Source organism: Neofelis nebulosa, chromosome 1 (genome assembly GCF_028018385.1).
Source record: "Neofelis nebulosa isolate mNeoNeb1 chromosome 1, mNeoNeb1.pri, whole genome shotgun sequence".
Classification (NCBI taxonomy): domain Eukaryota; kingdom Metazoa; phylum Chordata; class Mammalia; order Carnivora; family Felidae; genus Neofelis; species Neofelis nebulosa.
Window position 1 is genome coordinate 134,491,375 of NC_080782.1, and position 23,901 is coordinate 134,515,275.

The 23,901-nt window shown below is 39.2% G+C and overlaps 1 protein-coding gene across 1 annotated transcript in view; it reads left to right on the top strand.

Moving 5' to 3' along the window:
- The window catches only part of FBN2 (fibrillin 2), a 257,001-nt gene that overhangs the window by 157,162 nt on the left and 75,938 nt on the right, over window positions 1–23,901 (top strand). Inside the window, exons 18-25 of the mRNA XM_058737181.1 lie at window positions 1,177–1,302; window positions 4,007–4,132; window positions 9,705–9,824; window positions 14,484–14,621; window positions 15,215–15,265; window positions 15,719–15,844; window positions 19,713–19,940; window positions 20,465–20,590. Coding sequence (XP_058593164.1) covers window positions 1,177–1,302; window positions 4,007–4,132; window positions 9,705–9,824; window positions 14,484–14,621; window positions 15,215–15,265; window positions 15,719–15,844; window positions 19,713–19,940; window positions 20,465–20,590 — 1,041 coding nt within the window. The remainder of the gene's footprint in view (window positions 1–1,176; window positions 1,303–4,006; window positions 4,133–9,704; window positions 9,825–14,483; window positions 14,622–15,214; window positions 15,266–15,718; window positions 15,845–19,712; window positions 19,941–20,464; window positions 20,591–23,901) is intronic.

A 23,901-nucleotide genomic window follows, 5' to 3' on the forward strand; every position in this document is an offset into this window, starting at 1 on the left:
AGCTTTCTAAATTTAAATAAGTGAAATTCATTCACATTTTCTTATTTTAAACAGCAATATGATTAACAAAATGCCACAATGAAACATTGAATATTAAATAAATTTGTTTATAACTTTAAAGTTCTTTTATACACGTATAGTATACACATACAGTTTCTTATGTGTTTTTTTTTTTAAGAAAACTGTAGGGTATTGTTAATCTTCACTGTATGTATGTATGTATGTATGTATGTATGTATGTATGTATGTATTTCTTCTCCTTTTGTGTTTGAGAAGATTTTGGACACATTTTAGATCAGTTGACAGTAATACTGCATCTTTGCCATGAACACCAAAACCACAGTAAAGAAACCAACTTGTATAAGGATGTTTGTCCCAAAACTAACATGAAAAAGCTAACATTTCTGGGGTACGTTAAGGTCTTCCAGATTCTGGAAAACAATTGTTAAGATTAAAATTTGAGCATCATGACCAAAATTTGATACTATGTCAATTTTTTTAATCCCCTCTCAATATGGTCTCTGCAACAGAGCCAGCCACTTGTTCCAAGTACTGGGTTGCTCAGACGAGCACGTCATTCTTCAAGTCTTGCCCACGGCCGACAGAGTACTCACTGTTGATGGCTTCTTATAAAACATTGGGTTCTCAAGCATCCATATTTGAACTGTCCTCTCCATTAATTTCAACTTGTCAACAATGAGAAACATTTATTAAGTATCATATTACTTAGCTGATTGTAAAAAAAATGATAATAAAATAGAAATATTCCATGCCTTTGAGGACCATAAAATTATATAAGTCACCCTAATAAATGGTTGTCCTTTAATTAGATGGTTATAATACCTATCGAGTTAAGTTTTCCTTTGGATTTTAAGCCAACAGCCTGTAAATTTCTTTATTAATTTTATCATAAATGCAGGCACATTACGTGGTTTAGTCCTTTGAATTTCTGCCAGTTCCCTTCATTTTTCTTTTAACTTACCAGGGAATTGTCCTGTATCCCTTAATTTCAATCTCTTATTCCTTATTTTCATTTTCTTTCCCTTTCTGAAAGCCAGGCAAATTGTGGGTTTGTGGAGTTAAACACTTTATATGTTGAGTGATCTTTATTAGGCCTACATATGTCAACAAACAATACAATATCTGTGAGCATTAAACTTTCAACATTTAATGCAGATATCAATGAATGTGCTTTGGATCCCGATATATGTGCCAATGGAATTTGTGAAAATTTACGTGGTAGTTACCGTTGTAATTGCAACAGTGGCTATGAGCCAGATGCCTCTGGAAGAAACTGTATTGGTAAGTTGCTGTATTTATACGAGAACCTTTTGTATAGTTTCATTTCATGGATTATAAGAGAAATTGAAATACAAATAAGTGAATAAAACTGCAGATCTTACAGTTTCTCTTTCCTTCTTATAGAAAGAAATAAAGCTATTGGAATCCACCCAATTCTGTTACAAAATAACAAACTTTTTAGTGGCAGAACTTAGTATTTAAATCATTCTGTTCCCAAATGAATAGATATATACTCAGTTGTTGTCTTGTTGTATTTCTGCATATATCTAAATCGTGCAGTTTTTTTTTCCACTAAGAAAGGGACTTCAGAGTTAACAAGGCAGTAAGTTAAGAAAATGAACTGTTAACAGGTTTAAAAAACTTTGACTTACAAGGAAACAACTAGTTGCTACAACCTATCCAAACATAGGTGTTTCTTTATGTAATTTATAAGAGAAGGTTTATAAAAACTCAGGTACCTAGTTCATCTATTCGAGAATTTGTGAAGAATTTAGATTTTCTCATAGAGCACTGAGTCCATTTTTATAAAACGAATGCTGTCAACTCATCATTATACATAATAATGGTTACACCTAATCACTGATGACTCTTAAAACCAAGTTTTGATGATTATGATTAGGAAAAAAAATATTTTTCAGCCCTTATGGCACTGAATTTTATTATTGAATATATTCATTTGATCTTGAGTTGAAGACATATGTACAGATAGATGTATAAGTCTGTATTAAATATCATATGCTTATAATGGATTTTGACACTCATGAGGAAGGGCACCAGCCAAAGATTATTGAACATTTATAAAAACATGTAAACCTACTACCTGATATTCACCAGAAGAAAAGTTGCTTCCAGCATAACTGCTGAACACAGTTGAGCACAGGGGCATGCTACTGGAAACAGGGAGATTCAGTGAGCATTTATTCCCTAAACATGTTTCATGGTACTACTTGACTCTTTAAAGTAAGAATATGCATAATTTTGATAAAAATTAGAACTACATTTTAAAATTAAAATGAGGCCAGATTTTAGTTTTAGTTGGCTAGGGTTGCTGTAAAAACAAACAAACAAAACCTACAAAGTTTGAGTTGCTTCAAGCAAGAGAAATTTATTGTCTCATAATTTGGGAAGCCACAAATCCAAAATCAAGGTATTCAGAGAGAGAGGGCTATGCTCTCTCTAATGGCTCCAGGACAGGATCTTTCCTTTCCTCTTCTAGCTTCGGGTGTTTGCCTGCAATCTTGATGTTCCTTGGCCTGCAGTTGCATCACTCTGGTCACATGTACATCTTTTCTGTGTCTTTTCACTTCATCTCCCTGCTCTGTTTCACATCATTTCCCCTTTTTTATGGACAGTGACCATATTGGATTACATCCTACCCTAATGATCTCACTTTAGCTTAATTACTTCTATAACATTCCTTTTCCCAAATAAGGTCACATATTGGCTTCAACCTAAGTTTTTTTGAGGAACACATTTTAACCCAAAACATGGAATAGTAGGTAAATAATTTGTGATGCAGCAAGCTGACACAGTCATGGGGAAGTGTATGGAACTGTTTAAAATACAGTGTTACCAAGTCAGAATGGGAGCAAAAACATAACATCCAAACGAAAAAAGATCAGATAAGACACAAAAGATAATATTTATCAGTGCTGATAGAAGTACAGCAAATATTTCTCCAATATCTGTTTTCCAAATTTTTACAACAGTATACCATATATATCGTTTGGTAAAGTACAGTTGTTATTCATGAGACTAAAAATATAACTGTAGGTTAAAGGAACTATGCTCCCCACACTTCATTTTTTCTTTCTTTCTGTTATTAACTACATTTGCAAAAATGAGCAAGGACATGAAGATAAAACTCAGTGTGAGCTTCTTAAACCTGAGCATTACATAATATTTTCTAGGCTGTTGTAGACTTCTAACAGAATATACAAAATAGATCATTAATTCCCCATAAATAATGAATTGTGTCTGAAGTAAAAACCTAATGGAAAAAGAGTAGTAAGCACCTTTTGTTTAGTGCCATTTAACGCATTTTGATTAGATTTTAATTTAAAAAAACTTTTTAAAATCATCTCTTACTTTTATTATATATAAACAAGTATATAGGTGAGTGAGTAATCTTTTGATGTATTTCATTGGTACTTTCAAATATATAGTGTGTGTGTGTGTGTGTGTGTGTGTGTGTGTGTGTGTGTTCGTTCATTCAGGGACTTAAGAACATTTTCAAAATGGGCACCAGTATAAGAATGTTCTTGTACAAGTAAAACCAAATATATTTTGCTTAGGATCAAGGAATGTACTGTCGGCACAAAGAGACTAAGTCTTTTTGGTGGGGTGGGTGCGGGGCAGTGAGATAGGCAAAGGGAATTAAATGAAGTGTCCACTTCCAGTTGTAAAATAAATAAGTCGCAGGGATAAAAAGTACAGCACAGGGAATATGGTCAATAATATTGTAAAAAATTTGTAATTACTCTCACCATGGGGAGCATTGCATGATATATATAAATATTGAATCACTATATTGTAAACCTGAAACTAATATAATATTGCATGTCAACTGTACTTCACTTAAAAATATATTAATTTTTTAAAAGAGATGAAATCAAGGAGGGGATAAGAAAAATAAAAATAAAACTTTATTGGTCATCGGATTGTTCAACATGTGTTTCTCCTGTCTTTGAATGGCGGTTTTCAGACATTGATGAGTGCTTGGTAAACAGACTGCTCTGTGACAATGGCCTGTGCAGAAACACGCCTGGAAGTTACAGTTGCACGTGCCCACCTGGGTATGTGTTCAGAACGGAGACAGAGACATGTGAAGGTAAGAGATGTCTTCCTTGCCTAGCTGTGAAGCGTAAGTACCTAGATGGCCATCGATGTTTGTCAAGTACATTGATGAAACAAGATAGTGAACAGAGTATTGTTTGAATATTTTTAAAATTCAATGATCTCCTTCAGCCTCATCTGTCAATTTTGAGAAATCGCATGTACTGGGGTGTCTGGCTGGCTCATTTGGTAGAGCATCTAACTCTTGATCTCAGGGTCATGAATTTCAGCCCCAGGGTTGGTATAGAGATTACTTAAGTAAATAAATATACCTTAAAAAAATAAAGAAGGAGTGCCTGGGTGGCTCAGCTGGATAAATGTCTGACTTCAGCTCAGGTCATGAGATCACAGTTCTGGGTTCCAGCCCCGCGTTGGGCTCTATGCTGACAGCTCAGGGCCTGGATCCTGCTTCAAATTCTGGGTCTCCTTCTTTCTATGCCCCTCCCCCACTCACGCTCTGTCTCTTTCTCTCAAGAATAAATAAATGTAAAATTAAAAAAAATTAATAAAAAAAAAGAAGAAATAGTAGGTACCTAACCCAGTTTATAAACCCATCAGTTTTGTTCCATTCAGATAAAATATCAACAAACATTTTGAAATATGGGTTGGGGGGGGTGGATAGTGAAAGGAGCCAGTTTGTTTTACTTGCTGAAATTAAATGTCAGATTTTTTTTGTTTTCTTTTCCCCTTTTAAAAACTGTCATATACTAGCCTCGGGGAAACCTGGCAGGTAATGTCAGAATCAGCCCTGAGGGACTTTCTCTATGGATTGATTGATACACCTCAGAAATTGGCCCAGAAAATATTTGGGGCCTGAGTAAAAATGGTCACCATAAATAAATGTATAGTCTAAGGAAATTGTCGTTGCCATTTGATGATTTAAAAGTTACCATTTAGGTTTATTGATAGTAAATCTCTGGTTAAAAACTTCTTTCTTTTAACCACATTTTTGGATAGTGGATGCTGTGTGAATTACTTACATGAACAAGGGCCTTATTTTCAGTGAGATACCAGCTAAGCAAGCAGGGCATTCAATTATGATTTTGTTTCTTTATCTAAGTCCTGTGTATTTCTGAATAATCCGTTGTCTGACTCCTAGTCATTGTTCTTTTTAAGTCTTACTGGGGAGTGTGGGGGCGGTGGGAGGGGGAACCTATACAAGTGTCCCCTGAAGGTCTCAAATCCAGAAACTGCTGCCAAAGTTACTTAAAAAAAGATTCCATCTTTATTTTGAATAGACCTTTCCTTATCTGTTGAAATAGTTCTTTTTTGGTGACTCCATAGCCAAGAAAAGAGCAGTAGTAATATGATGCAAAAAGATGTTACCATTCTCTTTTCTTATTGTTTCATTTCAAAGCATTCTTGTGAACTGAAACAAGTTAGGGCTTGAACAAGATGCCAGAACACAAGTGACTCAGATGAAGTCAATGAAATGCAATTACAAAGTGCAATTCTAAGTTTGGATTGAATTGGAGGGACCATTGAAAAATACTAATAAGCCTGAAGAAAACAACAAAACAATAAGAAAAAACCCCTAAGTATAAAAGGCAGTTTCTCTAAACTCAGTCCTGATACCTGTCCCCCTACTACCCCCACCTCTTGCAGGAGCTCCTCAAAGAGCAACACTTCTTTCTTTCCATCCTAGTTAAAGTACTTGAAGATTCATCTTCTCCATAGTTGAGCAGAAACGATAGAAAAGCTGTCTTTTTTTTTTTTTTTTTTAATGTTTATTTCTGAGAGAGACAGAGTGTGAGCAGAGGAGGGGCAGAGAGTGAGGGAGACGCTGAATCTGAAGAAGGCTCCAGGCTCTGAGCTGTTGGCAGAGAGGCTGACACGGGACTCGAACCCTTGAACCATGAGATCATGACCTGAACCGAAGTGGGATGCTTAGCTGACTGAGCCCCCCAGATGCTGCTGAAAAGCTGTCTTTTTTAAGTAGCTCAGGTGTCACCAATGTATTCAGCTAGAGTGTTTCCTATATTATCCTTCAGAATTGCTCTGAGAAACATACTCTGTAAAAAAAAAAATACTCTAGCCATATTTCCTCTATAGGTTTTTTTTTTTTTGAGGCAGCAAGAAGGAATTTCAAGAGTTGTAGTGTTTTGTTTTGTTTTTTTCTTTATTCCCAACTTTCTGCATTTCCTTCCCATTGTGCTTGATCAGTTTTATCTTTTGTGTTTGTGAGGATGAGCTTCTCTTAAGGGTCAGGAAACTCTGAAAGCATGTCAGCTTAGGATACCTTCTTGGTTTAACGGGGAAGCTGATGAACTAGTTTCCCTGCCCAGTAAAAATACCCTTTAGTCCTGTCTTGAGAGAGGCACATAATGGGGAACGAGGTGGATGGTGTCTTTGAATCAGTTTGGTCCCAGTTGTGTTTGTACACTGAATTGTCAGTGATTTTTATAGCATTTTCCCACCATTGTAACAAGTAAGATGGAAGTGAAGAGTACTAACACTTAAATAAAAGGCAGGGTCTCACCTGCCTGCAGGAACAATTGAAGAGTAGGAGCGAATGGTGTTTAAGCAAATGGTTGGATGATTATATAAATATGAGGGACATTGGGACCAAATCAGGCAACAGTATTAGTTAGAATGAGTGCTCTTTACTTTTGTCCAAAGGATAATTGTTCATGATAAGTCTAAGCCTTTTTCTTTAATATGAAATATATTTCGTATCTGTCATTCATAAGAACGAAGCTCATGTTATGTAAATAGAAGGGAAATGATAGAGAAATATTTTGGCTCTAGCCTGATGGCATTTGTGGAAATAAAAGTGATTTATTGTGAGAAACCTAACCAAATAGCTTATTTCTCACTTTCTTCCCACTGTTAAGTCATTTGCATTTTATTAAGTGTTTAAAAAAAAAAAAAAGATTTGAAGGTCACGATTGTCTTTTTCCCTTGGGTCTTCTCATTTCTGCCATTGCATTCACACAGTAAATGTGTCTGCCTGAAGCATTTCTCCTTATTCTGTCCTTTCTAAACTAATTTCCAAAGACTAGGCTGGGAATTATTAGCAGATTCAGTGGAGACTCCAGCTTTCTCTGTATATATTTACTATAGTCACTAATTTTGCTTGTCGTTCATGTTTTCAACAGGCTATTTTAAATACATAATAAATAGCAGTAATAATAAAGTTCCGCTGATAGTTCAGACGAAAGTTTCAAAAAATTTATTTTACTTTTTTTGTTTGAGCTCCACAAGTCTGTGAAAGTTAACATTTTTACAGCAAGCACTGTGGTTTAGATTGTGTTTCCAGTGACATAACTAGTTAAATGTAAACCAGATGTGCTTTGAAGTTTATTTCCAGGAATGTACAGTGAACTGTTTCAATTCCTGGTTCCATGACATTTGTAACATAAAAACATTGTATTTAAAGAAAAATTAAACCATTGATATTTGTAGCTGTCATTGTGTGTGTTTATAGTTTGGGAGTTCATAATTACTTAATTTAGAATAGGGATTTCAAAATATATGATAATTGACATTTTGCTTTTTTTAGGAGCTTTTTACAAACGAAATTCATAGGCGAATTATATATAGTTTGTCCTCAGATTAGTTATCTGCTTCTTTTTTTGACTATCTGGTTCCCTCTTCCCGTTGTGTTTTTACTAAAAGAATTGCAGTACTCTGGAATAGATGCTTTCATTTTAAATCTGTGCTATATTTACAAAACCCGCTCTTGTATTTTTCTTTTAAGAGGATTTCTCGGGGCGCCTGGGTGGCGCAGTCGGTTAAGCGTCCGACTTCAGCCAGGTCACGATCTCTCGGTCCGTGAGTTCGAGCCCCGCGTCAGGCTCTGGGCTGATGGCTCGGAGCCTGGAGCCTGTTTCTGATTCTGTGTCTCCCTCTCTCTGCCCCTCCCCCGTTCATGCTCTGTCTCTCTCTGTCCCAAAAATAAAAAAAAAAAAAAAAAAAAAAAACGTTCTTTTAAGAGGATTTCTTGCTACAAACAAACTGATTAAAAACAAAAAAAGATGCATTCATATTTCCTCAATTTCTACTTCAAGAATTAAATTAGTACCTAGGTACTTCCTTAGTAATTTTGAAGTAGTAAAGAGGGTATATACCTGTTTTCCACGTTGATTTTTAAATTTGTGTTTCAAGTCCATAGACTTGCAAGTCAACAGTGAGCCCTGGCTTTTCAGGAGCAATTTAATTTATATTTGACTTGGGCATTCAAGAGCAAGCATTGCAGTCATTTGGTTATTTTTATGTTTTCCTCAACATAGTATTTTATATTTAATTCAAAGAGGTGTTGGGACGCCTGGGTGGCTCAGTCGGTTGGGTGTCTGACTTCGGCTCAGGTCATGATCTCACGGTCATGAGTTCAAGCCCCGCATCGGGCTCTGTGCTGACAGCTCAGAGCCTGGAGCCTGTTTCAGATTCTGTCTGTGTCTCCCTCTCTCTCTGCACCTCCCCTGCTCATGCTCTGTCTCTCTCTGTCTCAAAAATAAATAAAAACATTAAAAAAAAAAAAAAAAAGGAAAAAGGTGTTTAGGAAAAAAAAAAAGTACCCTGGTGAACTCAGAAATGCTTGTGGTCAACAACAGCAAAAAATGCCTTGGGGTATGCTGACCTGTTTCACATAATTAACCAAGTACAAAAAAAAATCTGTATCCTTTCTTTAAATTGAATGGTTGAGTTTATACTGGGAGTCAGTTTTGAGTATTGTTTCTAGTACTTGGACTGAACCTTGTATTTATTTGTAATTAACTCCCGTTAAACTAATTTTATTGGCTTGACAATTGCTTTAGTTACCACTTGAGAACATGGGTGTGCTTGTTTACTTATGACAGTCAGTAAGGATTATGTGGATTATGCTATCTGAGTTGATTAATGATTCAAAGCAGATTAATGACAGCAAAGGTGTGTTTTAAGCAATTAAAAGTTCTCTTTTTTTATTTTACCAAAATCAGTTTTGTTTTGTTTTGGTTTTGATTTTTTTAAAGTCTATGCACAAAACGTGTAAATGTAAACAGGCTAAAGAGACAGGCAGGTAGATGAAGTCTGAAAGAGAATACTCTACTCAGTATTAAAGTTTCATCCCTCGTTTCCTGAGTTTTTTCCAGGAGTTTGGAATGAAAGGCAGCATTGTGATATATTGTCTCTAACACAGGCTTTTTTAATTCTTCTAAAACCTCCCAGAGCCACAAATGACAGAAACAGTCAACCTTTGTTTGTGCCCAGCATATTGTACCCAGGAATATGGTTGTTTTCCATCCATTCAGAATTGAGATTTCCCACAGGACAGTTCTATCTTATTGTGGGGGAAATCAATCCCAATTTGTGTAAAGTGGTAGTGAAAGAGTGACAAGTAACGTACTAAATCCTTTCACAATACTGGGCTGATTCCTATAGTCCTACTGAGCCCCTAGTCCTGTCTGCGTGTATCCATGCTATAAAATTCATGTCTCCGTTCCCCATTCACTTTATGCCTCCTAGATCCATATTAAAATTGCAACAGCCAAGTTTACCAGACATTCTGGCATAGCATGGCTTGTTGGAATAATATTTTCCAGAAACACATGGCAGTTCTAACAGAATCTTTTCCTCCTGGATTGTAGATATAAATGAATGTGAAAGCAACCCATGTGTCAATGGGGCCTGCAGGAACAACCTTGGATCTTTCAATTGTGAATGTTCTCCTGGCAGCAAACTCAGCTCAACAGGATTGATCTGTATTGGTAAGATTCATACACAGGGCTGGTGTTTCAGCTTCACTGCCAACATAAGTAGAGACCGCAGGCCTTACTGTGGATGAAAACGGAACATGATTACAGGAAGCTAGTAATTAGGAGTTACTTGAGTTGTTTGCTCTCATTATCAGGATCGGAGTAAAACATGATAGCCTAAGCGGGCGGGCTTCTGAATTTTGTTAGCTTCTAAGAAGTGTTCCTGTCAAATGAGTAGATACATTATGCTGTAGATCATGAGCATTTGCATACCACACACAGATTTATGTTTGCTACCCTAGAATGCCTTAGGAACCGAGGCAATCAAATCCCTGCTGCATACTTTTCATAACACGATTCAGAACAATAATGTGATAGAATTTGGTCTCAGTTAATAGGACAAGAATTGGAGGCCTTTAAACAAACAGAGGGCATTTACTATTTTTTCATTTCCCCCATCAATCGTAAATGTATAGGCCCAAGGAAGGAAAGATAACGTTTCCTGCTGTTGGAAATTTAAGGAGAAAGATGCTGAAACTTCCAAACTGGTATCTTTTTATAGGTCTCAAAACATTTAAGGTCAGTTTGTGATAGTGATGGTAGGATATACTTAAAACAAGATAGTCTGATCTGTTACTGCAAGAAGCAATTCAGCACATGTAATGGGGAAAACTGTCTCACTGTCTGTGGCCCCGTCGGCCAGACATAGGACAGTTCGCAGGGTTAGCTAGTATTCACTTTTAAAGTAAACTAAATATATATATTTCCAGATCGGAAGGTATTTTAGTTTTACACAGTGCCAAGTAATTTGTCAGTTTTTGTTATCTAGCCAGCATGAATTTTCAGTTGAATGTTTGTGAAAGACAATAGTATTTTCAGTACTATGTCTGATGCTTGTACCATTGAGCTGGATGTTAGAATACCTGTTTGTTACATGAAGAAAAAAGACCTAGTCCAAAATTATCAATGAAAACCTTCCCTTTGGAAACGCCAGCTCTTCAGCTCCCCGTGAGGTACAGCTGGTGAAATTTGAGCCTTGCTCGCTTTCCATGTTAGGAAACAGACTGCCATCTGCCTGGGGCACTACTTTTTTTCTTATAGAATTCCTTTGGGGGAGGGGTGGAGTCGGATCCCGGAAAGGCAGAAATATTTTTGCTAGGCCACAGTTGCCAACTGAAATGGAGTCATTTTATTGTGCAAAGGAAATGAAGTCTGCATTAATTAATGTCAATTAATTGTCAGTTAATGTGAATTAATTAATGTCGCAGAAAACTAACCCTGTCTGCCACTTGGGCATCAAAAGTACCTTAGTTTTTGCTTCATCGTAAAGACTTCTCTTATTTTGGCCTTTTCCCTTTCTATTTATTAATGAAAAAGGAACAAAGACTTTTTGCTCCCGAGTCATTATGTTGGACACTAAACACCACCATATTTTTCTCAGCTGGTGTGTTGGGAGTTTTTACGGGACGTGATCAAACTTGAATATCCCAGCCTAGAGCTGCTCGCAAAGAAATTTACTTAATATTTTAAAATTTTAGACATAATTTTATCTGTGTTTTTTTCATTGAAAACAGAATTCTAGCTTTAAAATGGAAATAGGTTGTAAAACATACATAGAAAAAAATAGGAAAATTTGTAATAGGACCGACAGTGTCTCTAATCAGTGCTCAGTCTGCAAACCGCTTTTTCATTACAGCCAAATGTCTCTATTTAGAACTGAATAAAAATTCCCTGATACGATTACTAATTTAAAATTAAGTTATAGCATATAGAAACTGGTGAGATACTTAGAATGTTGAGAGATTTAGAGTATATTCTGCAGACTCCCTAAGTGTAAATTAATCGTAAACTGTTCCGTAAACTGCTTGAAAAGACGATTCATTGTATTCTGGTTGAAAACGATTCAGTGTAATAGAACAATACATTTGATTAATCTTTCCTGGATGACACTGCTCAGCCATTGGATGACTCTTTGTGATCCAGACCAATTTCTCTCATCGTTGGCTTATGTCTGTGTGCTGTCCTCAGTGACATGGACATGACAATGACAAGAGCAGTGGTCTCCCTGGTAACAAGTGATCCTTGCTTCTTTCTTATCTTTACTTGTTAGCAGTGCTCTTCTCTCACCCCTTCTCAAGAAGTTTTCGATTTTTGGCCTTCTCTTCTCCTTTCACTTTTCTGACCCTTTTCTCAGTTCCCTGTGTCTTCTGTGTCCTCCTGGCCTCCAGCTTAAAGTGTCACCCTGGTCAGTCCTTGGACCTCCTGACTTCTCTGTCTACACTCACACTTAAATGGCTTCTACATTGACCCTCACATGTTCGTCTCCTTCCTCAACCTCCCCACTAATTCCAGACTTATATTTCCAACTGTCTGCACACTGTCTCCATTTGGATGTCCAATAGATGCTTCAAACTTAACATGGCCAAAACGTAATTGCTATCTTTTGGCTTGGACCTGTGTCTCCCAGAATGACTTCTGTCTCGGCAAATGGCAGTTCCATTTTGCCAGTCAGCAGCCCGCAAAACCTTGGAGTCATCTTTATGCCTTTCTTTGAAACACCCATTGAATTCATCAGCAAATCCTGTTGATTATATTTGACATTTATCCATATTCCAACCTTTTCTCAGCACTACCTACAACCAACAACCCACCCATCCAAGCCCATATTATTTCTCTTCTTGATTATTACTGTAGCCTCTGTCTAATCTTTGTCTTCTCATTATCTGCCACCCTACAGTCTTTCCTTAGAGTTGACATTGTAGGTCAGGTCTTCCCTCACGACCTTTGTTAATATAACAGTCTTTTTCCAACGTACACCCTCAAGACTGCTTATCCTGCTTTATTTTTTTCAGAGTTCTCACCCAGCCCCTAACCACACAACTACATAACTACATCTGATGTGTGTATGTGTGTATGTCTATACACACACATAAAAACAATCAGAGCAAGAGAGATGCATCTGTATGTATGGATATGTGTATCAGTGGATTTTGTGACTTTTGAGTGCTGATACCATGCCAGCCAAAAGAAACATGGTGTTACAAAGTGAAGGCTCTGAAATCAGACTGTGTGCGGCTTTGAGTTGTGATGTGGACACTGTACCACCGGGTGACCTTGTGGTAAACTAGCTGACCTCTGCGGGCCTCAGTTTTCTCCTCTGCAAATTGTAGCTACCTTAGAGGCTATTTTCACGTGTAAATAAATGAAGATGGGAAAAGCCCTATAAAAAGCCATTCATTTGAGACCTGATACAGTCTGATGAGAAAGTCTTTTTCATTTGCACACAGTTTTCTACCCAAACTGAATCTTGCAACAGAGAAAGGCACCCCATCCCTTTTTGTGTTACTTATTTTGTTTTCACTTCTGGCCCTGAGGCCTTGGGCAACAGGGCACTTACTCCTACCTTGCTTGCGTTCAGTCGGGACTCAGAAACCACAGTGGCTTCCGAACCTGCAATTTTACTGTAATTCTCTTTCGCTGTCTCCCATTATGCTTTATTTTTATTGTTGTATTTAGCAGTAAAGCTTTACCCGTATTATTAAATGAATTTTAAGGTATATACCATGGGAATATACTTTTTTCTATATTGTTCTCCGAGGCTGTGTGCCGCAGTAGGCTGTTAAGTTTCTGTCAGACTGTAGTACTCACCTAAGGAGTTTATCAACTCCTCGGGCTCCTAGGCCGCACACCTGCAGACTTGTGAATCCATATTTGAACAAGAGCCTTGGCAGTGTCACGCACCCTGAACTGAGAGCCACAGTGCTGTAAGGAAGGCTTCGTGTAGGATTTATTTTACCCAACTCCTATTTGCCCCACCAACTTTGCTGGATTCCTGGTCACCATTACAAAATAAGCTATTCAGCAGTCACGTAAGGAAGATCCTCAGTTACGTGTGATATGGAGACAGACTAAAAAGTAAGAGTAGTTACCGCTAGACGGTTGGGTACACGTCCTTTTTATATGGTCCCTTCTCTTTCTTCAAATAGTTGGCCATCAGCATGCATTCTTCTTTGAAGTAGAGTTAAAGCTACATATATGGTATGTCTAGGCAAATGCCTGAAAGAAAAATCCATCAGGTATTAGCCCTGATGTGTCTTAGTGGTAGTGTCCTGGGTGATGTTTCTTTTCTTCTTTATCTTGTAATTTTTTAATAAATTATTCATCAAATGATTATCTTCAGTTAGAGAAATACTGGTGTCTCTGATCTAGAATGTAAATTGTGTGTGGTTTGTTTGGTGGGGGATTACAAGAGAAGGAAATCATTTAAGGAATTTTATTTGGTAAAATCTTAAATATCAGAGCATTTATCATAAGAGATAAATCTTGTGAGTGTTTTTCACACAAGGAATGATCTTAGCGTGGTAATGCACTGTGTTTGTAGATACCAGCATAAAATCTTAGACAACAGTGGCCGCTTGTGGAGTATCACTAGATTTCATTATAAAAATTATCAGACCTTATGAGATGTACATGGTATAATACTGGGCTTACGTGTGATATAGTATATTTAAAATACATGTACACATAAATAGGTTCAAAACATACGCAGTGAAACGTTTTTAAAATAATGGTCTTGTTAAATACTGTAATAAAAATTGCCTATGTCATATATAACTGAATTGCATTGTCTTCAGAGATGAGAGCTCCCCATTCCTTCCTGTTCCTTTTCAGACAGCCTGAAAGGGACGTGTTGGCTCAACATCCAAGACAACCGCTGTGAGGTGAACATTAATGGAGCCACTCTGAAATCCGAATGCTGTGCCACACTCGGAGCTGCCTGGGGCAGCCCCTGTGAACGGTGTGAACTAGGTAGGGGGCCGTCCAGGGCTCCTTCTGGACTTGTCACAGGAGCTTCTCCTTCACACAGCCAGACACCTGTCTCACTATGTATTTCCATAGTGGGGAAGACCATAAGATCACGACCCTTTTCTGTTATATCTTTTCTGTCGAAATCCATTCACTTGTTGAAATAGGTACTTGGTTTATCCCTTGACTATAAGCAGACCTTCTGAGCACCCTCGACAAGGAAGGGAACTAGCTGGAATCTAGCTGCTCAGTGACTGTCAGTATCCGTCAGGATCCGTGTCTGCATGTGCCCAAGTGGAAGATGGCGTCTCTTTGCCTTACATCTTTTTACTTGTCTATTTGTAATTTAGCTGAGGATGTAAAAGCAAGACTGAACTGTAGGAAAACTGTCAGAATCTCAGTGTGGCTCAGCACTGATGGGAATTACCACCGTATGTCACGCACTCTACTGAATTGATCGGAGGGCATCTGGAGCCTTGGCCTCTAAAACCCCAGCTTGTGGTTTTTAGTCAGTTCAACTTAGATTCCGTTATACTGTTTCTTGAACTTAAAACACTTAGGTTTCCTTTTGTAATGAGGTTCTGTTGTTCTCACAGATACAGCTTGCCCAAGAGGCTTTGCCAGGATTAAAGGTGTTTCTTGTGAAGGTGAGTGTATACTTGGACAATACTGTAAGTGTTTAGAGCAGTATGTCACGTTGACGTTCACTTCAGAGATTTATCATTCTTAAAAACCTCAGTACAATAAAAACAATGAATCAACAAATGCTTTGTAATAATACTCTTGGAAAACAGCTTAGAGTTCCCCCATTTCTCCTCTTTTATGCTGGTGGGTAAATTTTCATGGGGACACCGTTAGGTGTCAAGGCACAAAACAGCTGGGAAGGGAGTGTGTCTGGGCTGTTTTATGGATGGGCAAGGCCGTGGTCATTTTCACAGCTGGTGCCTAGGAAACCCAGTGGTTGCACTGTGAAATATTTCTGTTCAGGCCAAGTAATAATCCACATTGTGTTGCAGATTGAATCTGCTATATGGGAAGACTACACCTGCTTTTTCTATTTCTAACGTCTTTATCCCTCTGCTTGCTTCATTTCCCTGCAGACGTTAACGAGTGTGAGGTATTTCCTGGCGTTTGTCCAAATGGACGCTGTGTCAATAGCAAAGGATCTTTTCATTGTGAGTGCCCTGAAGGCCTTACGTTGGATGGAACTGGCCGTGTGTGTCTGGGTAAGACTCACATCCTCATGGATTTTATGCATGAAACAGCGATGAATTTTTCTTATTTCTTGGGCATTGACCAATTCAAAACCATTGGGTCTATATAGCTGGAAACAGACTTAAGTGGGATATTTGGAAGGAAAATCACTAGACGTTATTTTTAAAGTGACTGTATTTAAGTGACATGATTCCTGTATAATACAGAAAGTTGGTACTGCTCGACAATTATCTCAAAAGTCAGTTTCTTTAATCAGGTATTTCGGGCAGGGTCAGTCTTTCACATTGGCCAATGGAGTAAGAAAACTGTCTATGTTTTGAACATAAAAGAAAAATTGGAGACTAGTGTTTGGAGTCAACGTTTATCAGGTCATTGAAGTTACACTCTTAGAGAAGACAGTGAGGAAGCCCTGGGTAAGGTTATTGTTTTTTGTTTTTTGTTTTTTAATGTTTTTATTTATTTTTGAGACAGAGAGAGACAGAGCATGAGCAGGGGAGGGGCAGAGAGAGAGGGAGACACAGAATCCGAAGCAGGCTCCAGGCTCTGAGCTGTCAGCACAGAGCCCGACATGGGGCTCGAACTCACGGACTGTGAGATCATGACCTGAGCCGCAGTCAGACGCTTAACCGACTGAGCCAACCAGGCGCCCCTATTGTTTCTTTTTAAAAACATTGCCAGATAGGGCAGCTGGGTGGTACAGTCGGTTGAGCAACTGACCCTTGATCTTGGCTCAGCTCATAATCTTACGGTTTGTGAGTTCGTCCCACATCGGGCTCTGCAGGGACTCTCGGAGCATGCTTGGGATTCTCTCTTCCTGTCTCTCTGCCGCTCCCCCACTTATGCTCGCTCTCTCTCTCTCTCTCTCAAAATAAATAAACTTAATTAAAAAAAAAAATTGCCTGATCCTAGTCCTTCCTTTACCACCTGAGAGTTTAAATTTTCCTAATGCTTTATTTTCTAAAAATCTAAAATGAGGAAGCTCTTTCTTTCAACATCATTAGTACAGAAATACATAATTGACCTTATCATTATCAATGTCATTTTGCCTGAATCAGAGTTTGATTAATGAAAAAGAAACTTTTCTTAATCTTGTATTGTATCTAAGCAGTTTTTATTTAATTATGGGATTCCCCAACATGCTATAGAACAGTAAGTTTTTCTTTTCTTTTTTTTTTTTTTTTGCTGCCCCGCCCGCCCCAGTTTTTATTTTCTAAAATAACTTTTTATTCATAGGCTTATAGGTTTATATAAGCTTATATAGGTTTATAGGTTTTTATTTATAGGTTTATATTTGTAATTTAAGCTTGTATACAACACATGAGCCTTGATAGTGTTATAGTCAGATATCTTTAAGGTATTTATTTATTTTTATTTATTTTAGTTTTTTAAATTTTATTTTAGAAAGAGAACAAGCAAGTGGGGGAGGGCAAAAGGGGGGAAAGAGAGAGAGAGAGAAAGGAACAGAGAATCTTAAGCAGGCTCCACCCTTAGTGCGGAACCAACGTGGGGCTTGATCTCATGACCTTGGAATCATGACCTGAACTGAAATCAAGAGGAGGAAGCTCAACTGACTGAGCCACCCAGGTGCCCCTAAGGTATTTAAATGTATCGGTGATTTTTTAAATTAGTAGTAAAAACTGTTTGCAACATCATACAGATTAGTTATTATAATTGACACGGATTTCATTTTAAGTTAATTTTAATAGTATATTTAAATTAGGCTACAAAGTATGACTATAAAATCATACGGAACTGGTTAGAAATGATAATATCCAAAGTCCAATAATAAAGGAAAATTCTTTTCAGATTTTTATTGTTAAATTATCTAAGAAAGTATCTTTTGAAGATGCCAAATAACAGTATCAATATTGGTCGAATGACTAATATATCAAATTGCTTTCAGTAACCAAAGAATTCTATACCTGAAGAGATATATTAGTAATTGTAAATTATCACCCAACAAAGTATGTTCCCAATAATATTATTCAAATTCAAACCTTTTATAATATTCTAAAAGGATGCATTGAAGTCTTCATTCTCGCACTTGGGTTAAATGTTTTTGGCACTACTTGAACTATTGTACAAAAATGCACTGTGGCTCCAGACATGAGGAAGTTTCAAGAAGAGACTAACATTTGAAAGTGTAAAATATCCTGAGAACAAAAGTAGAGGAAAACCACTTTGATAGAAACTGATCTAAATCAGGGTTCCAAATTCGAATACTTTCAGGGGCTAGGCGGGTAACTTCACTGAGTGAGGTGATAATAGGAGTCTTGAGGACTGCTGCAAACTCTAGATAGAGAGCATATACTATCCCAAAGTTTCCAAATGCATATTCTAATTTCTCTGCCAGTCAGTAAAAACATTCCCAGGCCAGATGTGGCCAATGTACAGTGTTTTGATTCCTGAGGCAGATATTGATATGGATCTGTGTAGCAAAGACACAGGATTACTCTGCCAGCCTCTCATAACTTTTCACATATTAAGTCAAATGCTTTTTATTTATTTTATTTTATTTTTTTTAGCTAATCTTGCTTCTTGAGCAAATTACTTCAATGACGTCAGAAACAGTTTGACTCAGTCCATAGTTCTCAGGGTACCTAAATAAAACTTACGTATCTTGTTAAGATCCTTACTGCCCTGGCAACAGTATTAGATGGGGTTGGCTGTAACTGAGAACAGCCCCTGGATGCCTGGAGGTCATGAGACTTCATGGATTACTGTTGTACCTCACACTACCAGAGAGCATGGCTTTGGAATTGGTGTTGGTGAGGATATAGAAGTCAGAATCCCCTATTGTGAATACCTATAGTCAGTCTACCAACTCAAAATGAAAATTTACTACAGTGATTTATTTCTTTAAAAATAGGACTTTGTAATTACCATCCTTGGAAATATTTGTAACTATAAGCTAAAGGAGGTTGCTAAAGTTTATGGTGCCTTTGCTTGAGCACTTGAAAGACCCAGTATTGACAGGAACTAAAATAGTAAACATATTTATTTCTTTATATTTATATTTCCATTAGGGATCTCTTATTCTCTGTTAAACAGTTGTGAGGTTTAGGAAAGGATATGATACCTTGAAATGCCAATATCAAATAAAACATACTATGTGATTAGGGAAAACCTTTTTGATCTCATTATCCATATTTAGCCAAGTATCCATTATCCATATAGCCAAATGTTTGACTGCAGTTTGACCAACAACTCTGTTGACTAATAGATAAATGTGTGATTTACACACCATGCTAATTTATCTTATCTTGTGACTCTTGATTGATCTAAGGTCCTGGTATGTTTCAAGATTAAAGGGAAAATTTGACATTTAAGCAAATAATTTGGCCCTTACTAGGGCAGATTTACATAATGCAGGACAAAAACCATGATGCAAAAGGTAAATTTGACCAGAAAAAAAAAACAAACAAACTTGAAATGTAAAAATACTCTTTTTCCTTTGTAAAGCTGTTATAGTACTTGTCCCAAATTGGCACATAGATAACGGTTGATCATTTGTTGTTTCTGATTAGGACATGACAGCTGGTCACAAGCCACTGTAAGCAATTTAGTGAACAAGAAGAATCTGTCATTCAAATTATCTTATTCTTTCTCAAATGAGCAATACAAAAAAGGGATCATGGGTGATGATATGAAGGAGTCATGTCACAAGGGAACCTTTTCTTCCTGAAAAACCCACCTTTGTTCTCTTTAAATGACTATCCATTACGAAGTCCATTCCAGGAGGTCGGGGACCCTGTCTCTCATCCATGATTGTATCTCCAGAGCTTGGCATCATGCCAGGTGCCAAGCAAAAACTCCGTTTATGAACCATCGATGAATGTGACACCGTAGTCTCAAACTGTGATTTCATTTGCCATGTAGACATCCGCATGGAGCAGTGTTACTTGAAGTGGGATGAAGATGAGTGTGTCCATCCTGTTCCTGGAAAGTTCCGCATGGATGCCTGCTGCTGTGCAGTTGGCGCAGCTTGGGGCACCGAGTGTGAGGAATGCCCCAAACCTGGCACCAAGGAGTATGAGACCCTGTGCCCCCGGGGGCCCGGCTTTGCCAACAGAGGGGACGTTCTTACGGGGCGGCCATTTTACAAAGGTAACCGTCAGGGTCACGTTGATCTTCCTACACTTGAAGCTCACCTCCCGCATTCTCTCAGAATTGGTTTTGCTTTAAGCATATGATTTGCCACTTCATTTTCTTTGTTAAACGTGATCTGTGGCCTGCCTTATGGCCCCAGAATGTAAATCACCTATATAGGCTGGTATTGAAGATGTAAAACATGCCACTAATCTCACATTTCCTACATCTTTGCACACGCACCTCTGCTGTCCTTAGCACAGCCTGACTAGATGGGGCCCTGGTGTAGTGAAATGTTCCCTCTCCCCGCTAAACCTTACCAGACAATTGGTCAGAAAGGAAGAGGTCAGAACTCTTCAAATGCAGAATCTTTTTCACTTTTGAAATGTTCTGTGTGGCATCCACGTGATCGCCAAAAATTTTGAGCCCCCTTTTTTTAGTTGGATACGTTACTTTCCATTGTGATAGATTTTCAGCTTTAACCGGTGGACCGTTCTTTTAGTATCAGCCGGCTTAACGTTCCTGCTTTGTCCCGCTTTTAGATATCAATGAATGCAAAGCTTTTCCTGGGATGTGCACCTATGGAAAGTGCAGAAATACCATTGGGAGTTTCAAGTGCCGTTGTAACAGTGGCTTTGCTCTGGACGTGGAGGAAAGAAACTGCACAGGTGAGTCCGCTCTTGTGTTGTATTTGGCAAACCTTGCTCTCTTTCTTTTGCTCGGTTGGAAAGTCCTGCCTTCAAAAGTCCATGTTGTGTTTTTTGTTTTTTTCCCTCTACTCTTAAATCACTTCTCCAAACAAGGTCTTGTAAGAGCTACACAGTAAGTAGCATGAAAACGCTATTTTGTCTTACCTCAAGAAAAACATAAAAATTTGAGTTTCAGAATAATGAAGACTCAAAACTGTAGCAATCAACAATTATATAAATGATATGTAGTATCTATTTAAAAATGTTAACGTTTTTAATAGAGCTGTTGTAACTTATTTTCCTCATCTTTAAAGAGTTTTCTTAGTAATTACTATCCAGTCACCATCCCTATCCCTATTGATATCTGCTCCCTTTAGTTTGAAAAGATGAGAAAATCCAAATTTTTCTATCACATTAAATAAATTATTCCACACTCTTGAAATAGACGTCCAAAATCTTATTTTCAAAAGCCTCTTTATTCATATTCTCCTTGGAATGTTTCCTTCTCTGCTGTCCTCACCCTTGTCACTGCTTCATGATCTCCACTGAAACGTGCTTCTGACTCCTTCCTCACTTCCTGTTGCACAAGGTACTGGAGTCCCTAAGTCCCCACCCCACCTAGACCACCCTGGCGCATTTCCCAACTGTCTGCCTCCCCTGCTGACCAGCTCCTCACCCGCACGTGGTTTTCCTGCTTGGTGCTCAGGTGGCTGATCTGTGGAGACCTGCCTGTACCTCACGCATCTGCCTTCAACAGGTCTCAGTGACGCTGTTCATCTCTCATGCCTCTGAGTCTCTGCTCTACTTCTTTTTTTTTTTAAGTTTATTTATTTATTTTTGAGAGGGAAAGAGAGAGAGAGAAAGGTAGAGAGGAAGGGGCAGAAAGAGAAGGAGAGAGAGAATCCCAAGCCGGCTTTGTGCTGTCAGCACAGAGCCTGACGTGGGGCTGGATCCCACCACCTTGAGGTCATGACCTGAGCTGAAATTAAGAGTCGGATGCTTCACCGACCAGCCCCTCTCTGCTCCACTTCTGAACCTCTTCTGGTCCACACCCTCTCTCAGATGCCTGCTCACTGCCTTTCTTCTCCCTGGACATCCACTCCTGTGGCCAGAACCCTTCCTAGGCACCTCTCTGTGGAAGTGACATTGCCTCTTCCACAGTTTTCCACTCCTCCCTGTTCCTTCCCCTCCACTGCTCCTGCTCCAGCCCTGGTCAGCAGCCTCCCCCACTCTCTGCAGTGAATTGCCCTCTTTCCTTTTGCTTTCCCTGGACCTGAGAACAATCACGCCATTTCCCCTCCCATCTTTTCTCTCGTGCTGCCACCCTGTGTCCCAGCGTTTATCTCTCAGGTCTCTCTCCCAAAGAGCCCATGTAATTTTGACTTTTGCTGTCTCTCATTCAGGCACATGTACGTTCTCTCACGAAACACCTTCGTGGAGTTGAAAAAAATCTCTTTCTGTTGGTGCATATTCTCCATGACTTCTCTGCTTGGCCGCATCCCTTCTTTGATTTTCTTCTGTCTTGGTCTCCATCGTACCTCCCCGTCTTGATCATCCTCCTGTGCCTATGACGATTCTCCTTGCCCTTGCCAATTTCTAGAGTCCTCTGCCTCTCACAGCTGCACGTGCACCATGCCTGTGCAGACGGGCTCTGCCAAGCTGACTCCACCGTGTGAGCACTGTCCTCTGTGCTGGCTGAGTGCCATGCCACACGTACACCTGCCGTCCTGCAGCCCCTCTTCTCTTCAGCCCCCTTTTGTCCCTCCCCCACCCCCCTCTCCCTCGGGGCTTCCTCGCATGTGGCAATAGCATCACTTCACTCAGAATGGAGGTCTCAGACTTAATTTTGACCTCTCCCTATGTTGGACAAGGGAAGAAGTTACATGTAATCTTCCATCACAGGAGTTGCTTCAAGACTTTCTACAAGACTATTGCAGGCACAGGCCCAGCTCTCGGGAAACAGAGAGCCCAAGTTGCTCTTGGGCTCAGCATCTAGGGGAGGGAGGGGAAGAATGCAGGAGTGAGAAGCAGGGGCTGCTGGGCGGCCATCAGGCCCCGCGTGGTCCTCCGCCCATCCCACAGGAAGCGCTGTACCTAGGCTGGGCCATCAGAACTGTCATGGGTTAGGGCAGAGGGGCTAGGCGTTTATGGACCTGCGTGGTCAGTCTTTGGATACATCTGCCCAGAGAAAAGGGTGTGACTGCAAGGAAGGGTCCTCTTAGCTAAGGCATTTCCTAAAGATAGTTTACATCTCAGGACTTTGTGCCCCCCGCACCACCAGGAGTAGAAGGGAAGAGGCGAATAGTAAGTCTTTCCTTCCTGAAGGGTGAACTGGGCAACACCTGGCAGTATTCACTGCATGGCAGATTTTTCCGTCGTCTTCCATCCCATTGATTGTCCAGTCTGATCTTTCATGTTCAACAATGACCATGTGTTACTCCCCACAAAGCAACTTTCAGCGACTCCCATGATCTGAAACCTGGGTAAAGACCGTGTTTTTCCCGTTCTGACTCCCCTTCTTCTTTTTCGTGTGACATTAGCCCAGTCTTACTGAAACTCACTTTCTTTAACTGTGTGAGAAACGGGTTTGTTGGTCACACTGCAGTGTAGTGGTGTATAATGTGAAGGGACAGTGGGACATTTTTGGTTGCCATTCTTCACGGCATATAAAACCCATCTTCTTGGGGCACCTGGGTGGCTCAGTTGGTTGAGCATCTGACTTCAGCCCAGGTCATGATCCTGCGGTTCATGGGTTCGAACCTGATGTCGGGCTCTGTGCTGATGGATCAGAGCCTGGAGCCTGCTTCACATTCTGTGTATCCCTGTCTCTCTGTCCCTACCCAACTCTGTCTTTCTATCTCCCAAAAAAAAACATTTAAAAAAATTTTTTTAAGCCCATCTTCTTTTGGCATCCTCAGTAATCACACCTGTCCTCCCTGTCCTTGCGTTAATTTTTAACCTCTTTTTTTTTTTTTTTTTTTTTTTTTTCAACATTTTTTATTTATTTTTGGGACAGAGAGAGACAGAGCATGAACGGGGGAGGGGCAGAGAGAGAGGGAGACACAGAATGGGAAACAGGCTCCAGGCTCTGAGCCATCAGCCCAGAGCCTGACGCGGGGCTCGAACTCACGGACCGCGAGATCGTGACCTGGCTGAAGTCGGACGCTTAACCGACTGCGCCACCCAGGCGCCCCAATTTTTAACCTCTTTGATCCCGCCACTCTCAAATGCATTATTTTTCTTCACCGGTGCACTTTATCTCTTTTCTTTCCATTGATGTCACTTCTTTA